General features: G+C 36.8%; 1 protein-coding gene across 1 annotated transcript in view; it reads right to left on the bottom strand.

Annotated features, from left to right (window-relative positions):
* LOC142057402 (sodium channel protein type 2 subunit alpha-like) overlaps positions 1-12,762 on the bottom strand; it is an 80,648-nt gene that overhangs the window by 37,028 nt on the left and 30,858 nt on the right. Inside the window, exons 14-16 of the mRNA XM_075093337.1 lie at positions 8,607-8,954; positions 6,725-6,857; positions 2,725-2,963 (exon numbers count right to left, since the gene is read on the bottom strand). Of these exons, the coding sequence (XP_074949438.1) occupies positions 2,725-2,963; positions 6,725-6,857; positions 8,607-8,954 (720 nt within the window). The remainder of the gene's footprint in view (positions 1-2,724; positions 2,964-6,724; positions 6,858-8,606; positions 8,955-12,762) is intronic.

Below are 12,762 nucleotides of genomic sequence, written 5' to 3' on the forward strand. Positions count from 1 at the left end.
CAGAGGTTTGATAAACCTATAAAAAGCTATTCACCCATCAGCAGCTCAGCTCCAGTTCATGTTTGGCTGATACATGCTGGACTGTCAATCCAGCAGACGGTGTAATATGATCCAGTGTTTGCAGTGCTGTTTCTAGAAGTTAGTTCCAGAAAAACAAAAGAAGACTTGACAGCAATTTTTATTCCTTGCTCCCAGTCTAAACAGAAGTGTTAGAAGAAATTCTCTAAGGTCAGACTCTCTAAGGACAGACTTTCTCGAGGTCTGTCTTTTAGGTCAGAGTTGAAGAGTATGGGTGGAATAGAAAGGGGAAGCTCGAGTTTCTTGCACTGGGCTTTTTGTGAGGATACAGAGGTTTCACGCACAGCTACTGTTCTGTGTGATAGCTATTTCCTTTTGGGAAAAAAACTTCATGGTGATAATGTTCTTTGAAATATCTGGAAGTGCCAAATGTGAAATTATCAATGCTTCTTAGTGTTTCAAAGTCCAGAATTTAATCCAACACTTTTTTGCAAATGAGTAGTGATCAGTGGTTTGTGCAGCATAATAAAGAAGTTTTGGAGCATAATGCAAAACCACTAAAAACATATGAATAATCTGCACAACACCAAAAGATTATTCTAGATGATCCAAATGTCTACTAAACTGCACCAATGTACTCTGCCATTGCCTTGTGATAGTTCTTTATCCAGCTTGTTCTCAGTCTTGCTACGGCAAGTTTTATGGAAGTCAAGCTGACTTTTTACAATGCTACATAGCTACACTCATGATCACCTTTTAATTTAAGAAGATTAGGAGGTGGAGATAATGCTGTGGAAATATTCACCATTGCTGGAGTGTAAATATTAACATTTTTACAAGTGTGTATTTTTGAGAAATAGAAATACAGCAAGAAACACTATACTATTAAATTGATATATGAGAGATGTTGCCATATAATCAGAAGAATGTAACAAGTATTACTATATGTGGTAACGAGAACACAACAAAGAAGATTATTCTTGACAAAACTGTCAAATTTGTCAAAATAATTGAAAAAAAGTAATAACAAACTTTTCATTTTAAAATATTTCCTTCACAAAATAACCCATTCCATCATGAGTATAGCTGCATCCCCAAATACATAAAAATACATTTTAATAGCAGTAAGCTGAAATTTTCTTGTAATTACTTAGGACTTTAGAACACTGAATGAATTTTTGTATTATGAAAATGAATCATTGAATTTTAGAACTATTTCTTCCTTCTCATTGAAATGCTACAGAAAAGGCAGAGTCATATTTATCATATTTAATTTATCCTCAAACAGACCGTGATGTCACAAGCAAAAAGTAAATTAATATATTTTGAATGGAAATCACAAAGTTAAGGTTAATGCATTAATATAGTGAGGAACAGAGAAATTAATTTAAACCAGCAGGAATAGTATTCACTGCATAACTATAGTCCTAATTAAGAATATTGGATTGTTACAAAGGTAGTTAAAATTATGACTGTTGCTAGCTTAGAGTGAAAAAAATAAAAATATGAGATGGGAAAAGGCGGAAGACATTGTAAGTATAAACGGTTAGAGAGAAATAATTCTAACAATAAGACAGACCAACATTTTAAAATACAATATTCTGTCATCTGCGTTTAATATAAGAATATGCCAGCAACTAGTTCTTTGTCCAGGAGAGAGGAAACTGTAATGCACACAAGAAGATGTAGGTAGTAAGTTGAATTTTAGTTCTATGTTTAAAAAAAGTCATACGCCAGTGCATATAAGGAAAATGTTTAGACTTTAAAACATACCCTGACTGAGAAATATATTACTGCTCTATTTAAATATTAGTGGACTTTTCAAAACTAATCTTTTTGAGTGATTAGTTCAGAATACTTGGTTGGTTTTGATTTTTAAGACTGCATGCTGTCTGAGTCAATCCAGACCTCTCCTGTGTAAACTATTGGTAGTTATGTGAGCTGACAAAAAAATTAAAAATTTATGAATCTTCTTCTGAAACAAACACTTGCAAGGTTCAGTCCTCTGCTTCCTGAGCTTTAGAAGCAAATGGAGAGAAACAGATGAGAACATTTAAGTATTATGCCATGTTTAGGTATCTGTTCAGAAAAGGAATTACACGTAACCCTAAATCTCTGTATCAGGTTAAAATTTGGAAAGGCATCACTATAAACTTAAAGATACAAGGTGCTTTTTGTTAGAGAATAAACAATTAGCTTCTAGTTTATTAAGTATTTTTTAGTTACCTAAAGTGGCATGGACATACTGCTAACAAGACATATGCCTTTCTTGGAAATATACTTTCACTGTAGCGTAAGTGAAAAAAATTCAACGAGAAATTCTGACACCTGAATATTTCATCAATTTCTTACGGAAGTAAAATATTTTCTGTGATGAAATATCAGTACCATGGTAAAACTTAATAATCTACCTTAACATTTTAAAGAAAAAACCCAAGGTAGACCTCAAGAAATCTGGTAATCCAGTGAAGACTGCACTTCCACATTTGTTCAGTTATTTATTAAAATAGTAGTTACAAAATAGATTCATGAAAGTTAAAGGCTCCAGCAAAAATCACTTTATCTATGAAGATCACCTACACAGTTTCTAAACTGATTACAAAAACCAAACCTGGAATAAATTTAAAACCAATGCAATGCATTTATGCATTTTTTCTTTTAGAAACGGGTATTTTTACACCAAGTAGTGCACAATAAACCACTTACCAGGTTCCCCACAGAAAGGACACTGCTAAACTGTTCTGTCATTGGGTAATGTTCCATGGCCATAAATAAGGTGTTTAAAACAATGCAAATAGTTATCGCAAGATCAACAAATGGATCCATCACAACTAAATTGACAATGTGTTTTACTTTTAACCATGGACTCCAGCAATCCCAGATCAAGAAAGTATTTGCAAATCTGTACCAGCATGGTGGGCATTTCTGTCTGGATTCTTCAAGCTCTGAAAAAAAAAACAAACCACAGACCAAAAAAAAACAACAACCAAATAATGAATATTCCAATTAAAGCCTCTGAAGTTCTTGTTTAAAATAGGTAAAAAGTTTAAATCATTCAAATAAACAGCTCACACTAACACTGGATTTCCCTCACCTATGTTTAGCCATTGTAAAGTTAAGCATCTAATTTATTTAAGCTCCTCTACAACCAGTGGACAGTGAAGTTACTCTAAAGACTGAATCATCTCAGACATCTATCTAAAGAGAAAAATGTGTTTGTCTCTTTCCCATGACTGTAGGGAGATTCTAGAATTTAGTTTAGGTTAGTGCACTTGCTTGCAGCAGATGTCTTAATTTTAAATGTTAAAATATTAAAAGTTAACACGACTCCATCATCAGTGAGCTGATGTATATAAATTGTGTTATTCATAAAACATACAATTTTTGTGTTAAGTATGTAACATGCACATGTATTTTGATTTGAGCTACTAAAATTATTATATTTGCTACTACACTGTACAACCACAATATCAGGTAAATGACTCAGTGCACATACCTATCATTGCTTATTTGAATCAATACTTTTGATATAGAGAATGCCTGTTTTCTTATTTTAAAAATTATAATTTGACTTTGAAAATGTTTGTAGAGTTGCAGTGACTATCAATTCAGCAACAGAACAACAATGTTAGTATTAGCAGAACAACTCCGCTCTCAATTAGAATCTTTACAAACTATTTTTTCTTCCATTTCACTGTCAATATTGTCAAAGTTACAGAAGAATAGTAACTTCTACTGAGTTAATAATAGCAAGGATGAATGTTTAATGTGATGGGATGTTTGAAGACAGCCTGGAAGGAAGATTGATATTTGCCTAAGTGAGAAATACTTAGAGTACAAAATATGTAAGAAACCGTGTAAGAAATGGCCACAACAGTTTCGATAAAACTTCTGCATGGTGGCATAAACCCAAATCTGAAATTTGCGTTTTCAGGCATCCCTTAGAGCACAGGAAGGTCTTCATCATCATGACACTTATGGGTGATTCTGCTAAAATAGCAAACATGCTGTTTTACGGTATTTGCTAATAATGATTTAGTGCTAAACTCTATACTTCGAGGACCAGTGGTTTTATTTTTGCCTCTAATATTGTCCTATATGGGTGGAATTACAAGAAGTTAAAAGGTCAGTTGCCACAGCTCAAATTCATTGAAACTAACAAGCTCTCCATTACATCAGACTGTAGCCTCCAGGCAGAAAAGTGTATTGTAAGTAGCGAAAGTCCTCTATAATCTTTATAAACCATAACAAAGACAGTGCTTCCAAAGGAATAGGTGGATTGGGTGGAATAATCACATTTCTGAAAATGTAACTCAGAATGCTGAGAGGTAGGATGGGACTGTCCTTGAACAGAAGTGGCCACTCACACTGCATGCTGAGTTGGCACAGAAGACTCCATTGCTTGTACTTAGCAACTTCTGAAATAACAGAAACCAGATGTGGTGTATTGGGTTTGCGTGGCAAGGTTTGGTAGTGGCGGGGCTACAGGGGTGGCTTCTGTGAGAAGCTGCTAGAAGCCTCCCCCATGTCTGACTGAGCCAGCGCCAGCCGGCTCCGAGATGGACCCACCACTGGCCAAGGCTGAGCTTATCAGTGACAGTGGTAGCGCCTCTGGGATGACATATTTAAGAAGGGGAAAACAAAACAAAACAAAAAAAACTGCACAATTGCAGCTGGAGAGAGGAGTGAGAACATGAGAGGAACAACCCTGCAGAGACCCAGGTCAGTGAAGAAGGAAGGGGAGGAGGTGCTCTGGGTGCCAGAGCAGAGATTCCCCTGCAGTCCATGATGAAGACCATGGTGAGGCAGGCTGTGCCCCTGCAGCCCATGGAGGTTAACGGTGGATCGGATATCCACTTGCAGCCCATGGAGGACCCCAAGCTGGAGCAGGTGGATGACCAAAGGAGGCTGTGACCCCGTAGGAAGCCCACGCTGGAGCAGGTTCCTGGCAGGACCTGTGGGCCCATGGAGGGAGGAGCCCACACTGGAGCAGGTTTGCTGGCAGGATATGTGACCCTGTGGGGGACCCACGCTGGAGCAGTCTGCTCCTGAAGGACTGCAGCCCTTGGAAGGGACCCACACCGGAGCAGTTTGTGAAGAACTGTAGCCCATGGGAAGGACCCACGTTGGAGAAGCGCATGGAGGACTGTGTCCCATGGGAGGGACCCCACACTGGAGCAGGGGAAGAGTGTGAGGACTCCTCCTCCTGAGGAGGAAGGAGCAGCAGAAACAATGTGTGATGAACCGGCCACAACCCCCATTCCCTGTCCTGCTGGGGGGAGGAGGTAGAGAAAAATTGGGAGTGAAGTTAAGCCCAAGAAGATGGGAGGGGTGGGTGGAAAGTGTTTTAAGATTTGGCTTTATTTCTCATTACCTTACTCTGCTTTCATTAATAAATTTCCCCAAGTCGTATCTTTTGCCTGTGATGGTAACTGCTGAGTGATCCCCCCTGTCCTTATATCAACCCACAAGCTTGTCATTATATTTTCTCTCCTGTGTTCTGCTGAGGATGGGGAGTGATAGAGTGGCTTTGGTGGGCACCTGGTGTCCAGCCAGGGTCAACCCACCACATGTGGGTAGGAGGTGACTATCAGGATGATATAGTTTACATTGACACGTTTTTTCTGGCCAGGATAATAGAAGGACAAACTATTCAGCTGGAGGAAGAGAGCTGCACCCTCTAAGGAGATATCCTCTCTACCTGGGAGGAGAACAAAGAATTGCAGACCAAGAATCAAGACGTACCAACAGTTCACATTTGCACTAAAGAAAGATACGTGTTTGTGAGAATGGTTTGTGAATGCTTTTAGGAGAAAATAGGCAATATAAGCCTTATATTTCTGACTACAATTAGTTTGAGATTAGTTTGTTTATCTGAGAGCAAAGGGCTTCAGAACTCACTTTAAAAAGTAGATTCTGATTCTGACTTAAAGTAACCTTAAGAACACTGAAAATTTTCTTGGTAATTTCTTGACCTTTTAGAATATGTGTTGTAGGACAGCCACAGGGATTGTCTGACTATAACAGCTGTCACACTGTGCCAGTATCCAGCAGATAGATTATCCAGCAGATAAGCTTATAAAAATATTATAATGGCATATGTATGAAGCGTGAGTTTCCATTAAATAAGCAAAACAATTCCAACAATGTATGCTTTTTCATATAGTAAATATAGAAATTTTTTATCTTTGATATACTTACCTAAGAAAGTTTAAGAAGTGCTTAAGGAAGGCGGTTCCTGTGCATTGGCATGTGTTGATTACAGATTGTTGTTTTCGTTAAAGCTACCTTTTTCATCCCCATTTCCTGGATTTTAAGTCTATAGGAGATGACGGTTCTAGCACATCACTGCCTTTATCATAGCAATTCCTGTGTATCTTAACTGATTTTTCCTGTTGATGTCTTATAGGAAGAAAATCCCTGTATTGTCTGTTTGGGGCTGTGGCAGTCCCCTAGCTATGATTGTTTTGTCTCTGTTAGTCCACTCAACAGAGTAATATTTTGGAAGGTGTCAGGAAAAAGAAACGACTAAGCATTTAGAATGTGTACATGATCTTAGGAAAGCTCAAAAGCCTTTTGTGTCTGATATTCAGAGATTTCACATGTCCAGTTTTACACCTACAAAGGAAATTATGTAAATAATTGCTCTGTACATGTAGTTAGAGAAATGCACTGAACTGCCTGTGAGATAAAATGCATCAAATACCTTCCATTGTATTTGTAAGTATGCTGGCTATACTCATTGCCCTTTGTCTTGCAACAGAATCTTCCAGCATTTCCATGGAAATTTGATAAGAACTCAGTCTTCTTTTTCTTATTTCTGTTTCTGTAGTGGTGCCCTGTAAATTAAATACTGAGGAATTAAACCGTCATTTTCAACAGCCAATTAACAATATTTACTGTATAAATATTGTAGTGATAATCAAAATCAGCTTTGTGCAGCATACCAGACTTTTCTTACACACTGAAGGTTTCTATTCCCGCAGGAAATTCTTTGTTCTTTATTGAGGAACTAAGTGGGAATTTTGTACAGTTCTACAAATAATCAACTGTGGGACCAAAGGTGGTTCTCATTTAAATGGATGAGTGAACAAAATTTTTGCTACGTATCTTTTTGCTAGTGATTAACATTATTCTTTCAAGAAAAAAATGATCAAAGTTGAAACCTGTCACCTTAATTTCCAGCAGCTAGTCATGTTAAATAAGTGCAAGTACACAAAAAGTGAACTATAATTTAAGAAAGTAAATTTGATACAAGAAACATCATTATAATTGTAGGAATTCATTACCTCTCTAATACTATGTGCTGCATTCCTAACCCAGTACATGCAGTTGGAAAATTTTATATGAAAAAGAAATCACATCTTATTTAATATTTCTTCTTCCTAATTCTCAACCACCACAATGCTCATACAGAATTTGTGATATATTCTTGCAATGAATATGCAAGTCCTCTCTGTTTTGTACGGCTTCTAATTACCTTTTCAAAGCAATAATACCCAGCCTAACATGTCACTACTCTGTAGCATGTAGATGTCCTTAGAGTTGCTTTGCTTTTCCTCCAGAGTGTGGCCTAGGTATCTAAACACATGAGTGGGATTAAAAAGTTCCTAAATCTTGGTTCCTGCTCTGCCACTGATTCTGTGATTCATGGAAACCACTCACTCTTTTTCTCATTATTCTGTCCCCATACAGAAAAGGAATAAAAATTCCTCAGAACTCATAAGGGATTTCAAGGTTATCTTTGTGTGAAGATGAAAACCTATTTTTGAGCATTCACTTGTGCTACTTCTTTAGAGAATACTCTTGAGTTAAATGGCTAAATCTTTTTTTCAAGTGAATGTATATCTGAAATAGAACCTCTAAGGTAATTTGATTGAATTTCTGGTATGAAGGTCTATATCAAGATAGGAGAGAAACAAAAATAAAGAGAAATATGTAACAGTAGTAATGAAATCTCAATACTTATTTATAATATTTTTCAATTTAAATACAGTGCTGTTATAGCCACCAAAATACCACACTGAATCCATATTAAAAGAATATGTATGAAAAAGCTTGATTTTTTTAAAGTTTGAAAGAACATCTGAGCTTACAGAAGTCTGAAACTGAGACTGAAGTGTAATGTAACTGCAAAGCTACATAGGAATTGTACATATTTTTCTCATGAAAGTTATGAGAAAAATTTTTTCAAGATAAATTCTGTAGAGGGTATTTCTATTAACTATCATGGGAGCAGTAACTGCATTCTGCTTAATTTTGCAGGTGTTTTCCTATACGTATTTCCAAGTTATATCCTTAGTTATATATCAAATGTCTACCTTTGTTGATGAGGTGGAACTATACAAATTAAATACAATTTATGTTTTCTTCTATATATGTGCTGATCTCTTGCTGAAGACAAGGCAAATATAATACTGTCCTGAGGCTCAGACATATGAGATTGAGGACTTTTTTTCCCCTTATGTTCTGTTATTTAGAAACTATTGCAAGTCTGTTCTCACAGCTCTAAGAAATGATAAGGCATACAGAAGTAAGCAGTACAAAAAAATTCCGTGCCTGAACCAAACTGGTTTACTTATAATTACCTCTGGTATAAGCTGACCAGTAGGTGAAGTTAGAGTTGAAGGTCCTCCAACCAAGGAAACTACTCCATTGCAATCCACAGTGCTGTGCATCTTCCCGTTTACTGGAAGGGCTGGTACCATTCTAGATGACACACTCGTCTGACTGATGTTACTGTTGCGCCGTTCTCCATGTCGATTTGGAACAAAGAGAGAATCTCTTCTGCTCTCATTGTCTTCAAGAGTGCTGTGCTCATCATCAGCAAAGTCATTTTCAGATCCTATATCCTTTGCTCGACCTCTGAAGCTGAAAATGCTTGTTTTGCTGTTGCGCCTTGGTGAGAACAGGGAACCACGAATGCTTAGCAAAGACTGTAAAAGATTTAAAACAAACCAAAACAGTACAGCATTAGAACTAAAGTTCTAAGTTCATGGCTTTTCAAAGAATACTTACAGTGCTGGAGGAAGAATAGTAACTTTTTTCTTCAATAGTATCAGTGTGTCCATTAAGGAATGTGCTCATTAGGGGATCTGAAGTAGAGGGGGAATATTCTTTTTAATGTAATGTAGCAGGTTAGAGGACAAGTTGTGCAGAAGTCGTAAGTAAGTTAGTTTTGAGGAAAGAAGGCAGGTTGAATTGATATGGACCTGTGACTCTGCTGGAGACAGTTCTTAACATCACTGTCAAGGTTTTGCAGGTATTTGTCTTTTATTCCTTCTTCTATTACAACAGCGCTAAAAATCTTTTACTCTTCTTGCCGTCTTCATCCCCTGGATTCCTAGGGATAACAACTGATAACGCTCACTGATCATTGTTTTGTATTCTATTTGCTAGAGGCAGAAGTGGTCTTAGGTTTGGTAGTCTACATCGATGTAAAGAAATTGTCTGCCGTCTTCACAATAGGCTCAATAGTGTGGGAACAACATATATATACTATTTATGCAGTACTATAGAAGACAGAGGCAACAGGTTGGGGAAGCTCTGGAGGTAGAGCATGAACATGACTAGTAGCGCTCTTGGACATAGCACTCTGGGGGCTATAGCAGGCTGCCCACCTACCAGAAGGGTCTACTTGGCCATCAGGCTTCTCAGAGCAAGCATTCACCAGGGACACAGTTACCTAAAGATATCCTCTTACAAATGAGAAAAATAAATCAGTGGTTGTTGGTAATTCATCTTTTAATTACAGTAGAAGCTAGTTAATGGAATGTTCTTCTCCCTTGCTACATATTTTATTAACAGCATTCATGAATAAATAAAATGATTACTAATTGTGGGAAAAAGAAACCCTGTGCTAAGCTTTCTTCAATTCTGCATTTGTACAAATCTTCCCACCTTGGTACATCAAAAACCTGGTTTGAGATGATTCTCAATTTTTCACTAGTTTTGCAGGTGGAAAGTGCTCATATGTAATAGCAGTGGTTTTTATCCCAGGATAATTAAAGTGAAAGTGAAAACTGCACTACAATATATAAGCCTATATTAATACTGTGAAAACCAAACACTGAAACTATACATACATCAATCCCTATGTAACCCTGCATATGCATACTCAGATTTATACATGCACACACATAATGTGTGTGCTGAACTGGTAGTACTGCCTGTTATAAAGGCTGGCAGGTTTTTACCATTGTGAGATGCTTTTTTTTTTCTCTTACAGCTATACCAAATTTTAATAATTTGGTCTGAAATTTTCTATGCTGGCTGTCAGCCTCAGGCTGAGTGACTTGAAGAATATCAGCCAAATGGCTTTGCTCACCCATTTATGCAAACTTGGCTGGAGAAAAAGTACTGTTTTTCTTATCCTGAAAGACAATTTTATCTAAAAAAAAGCTCTAGCTGCTATAGAGCATGACACTGATGTCTGACAAAGTGGTAAACTAATTACTGCACCCTTTGTACATTTCTTTGTAAATGTATTTGGCCAACCTACAGTTCTTCAAAAAATCACACGCTCACTAGGTTTCGTCTGACTACCACTGCTACCCTTGTTTTTTTAGAGAATGTTTCCATGGCTGCTGTGTTTTGTTTGTAGTCCAATCTTTCCAATATGTGTTATCATGCTCTGAGCACAGCTAAATGGATCAGGCTCCTCAGGGATTTGGGAGGAGTAATGCCTGCTCTGCAAATTCCTGCTGGATTAAGACAAAAGATATAAGCCAAAATGGCTGCAATTCTAACACACGTGGAGGCAGAAATATATGTGTCCACATGCTCCTGGGAAGTAAGGTCTGAAAGGAAAGCTTGTCTTTTCTTGCAGGCTGCATCATTCATTTGCACATGGAATATTGTGTCAAAGGACAAAACTTCTACAGGGGCTGACTGGGCAGATTATCTCCCCTTACCACTCTGCTGCGTCGTTTCATGCTCTGCCACCCTGTTTCACCAGGGAGCTAACTGGATGGCTACAAGACAAATCAGCTCTTCCTTTACCAGTTCTACTGCCTGTAATCCTTCCACTCTTGTGGCAGCTCAGTTTTATTTGTTATATACAAGCAGCCCTTGCCCTGAAACATTTTTACAACTGCAAAAACAATTACCAAGACAGTCTTTAATTAGTAAACAATCCTCAATTAGATTATTTGCTTGATACAATTGTCTTTGTATTTTAAAATTTTAAATTAATTAAAATATGATTTCAGATTGTCACTTATTTCCTGCCTGCTGTGTAATTCATGATGTCTCAAGATGAGCTGTTTCCTGTCTATTTCACCATTTCCTTCTTTTCTTTCAAATCTAAGACGTATATAATATTTGTTTTAACTTGACTTTAACAGATTTTAATTATTTATTCGGCACTGTGAATTCACATTATTTTTAATGTTACCAAAAGTAATTTGAAATGCCTTGCTTTCCTAAGCTTCTTAAGTTTCTGCAGAAGTTTCACAGTTCTTCATGACAATTGACAGGACGTAAGCTTTCTGAGAGTTTCAGAGTATGAACAAATACATGCAACCATGTTTTCCTGTATGTTAATAAAGCTACAGAAAGTTTATTATGTATGGAATTCTGTCTTAAATTCTCCTTCTCTTAGTATACATGCTTCTGTATTAAGTACTTTTTCCGTGCACCAAAAAGTGTATTTAATATAAACATAATATACTCCTTAATCAGTCTCTTCACCTGAAGTATATAAAAGAGCATCAGGAATTTAGACTAGACAACGGAGAGGCCTATTATCAAGCTCAGGACTAGCAGCCAGAAATTCCTTTCTACTCAGACTCTGTCAGTGACTCTTTAGCATTGTCAAGTCACTCGCCATCCTTACCTATGAAGTATGGACACATATATATGGGGGGCAGGGCTGTGCAGTCTAAGATGAGATCTTCAGCTGCAGCTCCTTTGTATCAGCCTGACTCAAAGCCCATTCCAATTAATGAAAGACTTTTTAGAGCAACTTTGACCCAAAACTAATAGTACATTTTATTAGATTGGAAATACACTTTTACAATATTACTCAAAGGAGTTGAGATAGACTTAATGATTAGTTTTTCTTACATTTTATGTATTTCTTATCCAGAGAACAACCTGGTCATTCTTCTTAATTACAATAAACATTCTTTCACTTCCTTAGAAATGCAAATGTGTTCTTTTTCAGACCAGGCATCATCTCTTATATTTGACTAATTACTGAATCTTTGTCCCAAATCAAGCTTTCCTCCCCTCAGTGCATATATTTCAGTATGAAGTGTTTCTGCCACTGAATCTCATATTTTATATGAGTCTGTAAAATAACACACTTGGTATGAACATTAAATAAGATAAACATTGTTAGTTAAACAGGGGTAGTAATGGTAGGTAAATGTCATCTATTGGCTGAGACCAGACAGGATCATTTTGAAGAGATGCATTTTGAGTGATTTTTCCACAAATACACTTACTGTGTGTACACTTGAAATAAGCAAAGGATTCATTAAGCAAGAGAAGAGATCCTTTGATTTAAGGGAGTAGAGCTTTGAAGGTTGGACAAAATTATTTCCAGGTGTCCTTCCTAAACTATTTTTTCTATGATTGCAATGATTGTCCATCTTGTATAATGAATTTCTAATGAAAAAGGAGAGTATGACTAAAATCTTATAAGCCCAAACGATCCCTATATAGTTTGTCTTTATTGTGGAGTACTAGAGCTACTTTTCTCATAATCTACTATTTAAGGAAGCTAATTAAGGAAAACAA

This window comes from Phalacrocorax aristotelis, chromosome 5 (genome assembly GCF_949628215.1).
Source record: "Phalacrocorax aristotelis chromosome 5, bGulAri2.1, whole genome shotgun sequence".
Lineage (NCBI taxonomy): Eukaryota > Metazoa > Chordata > Aves > Suliformes > Phalacrocoracidae > Phalacrocorax > Phalacrocorax aristotelis.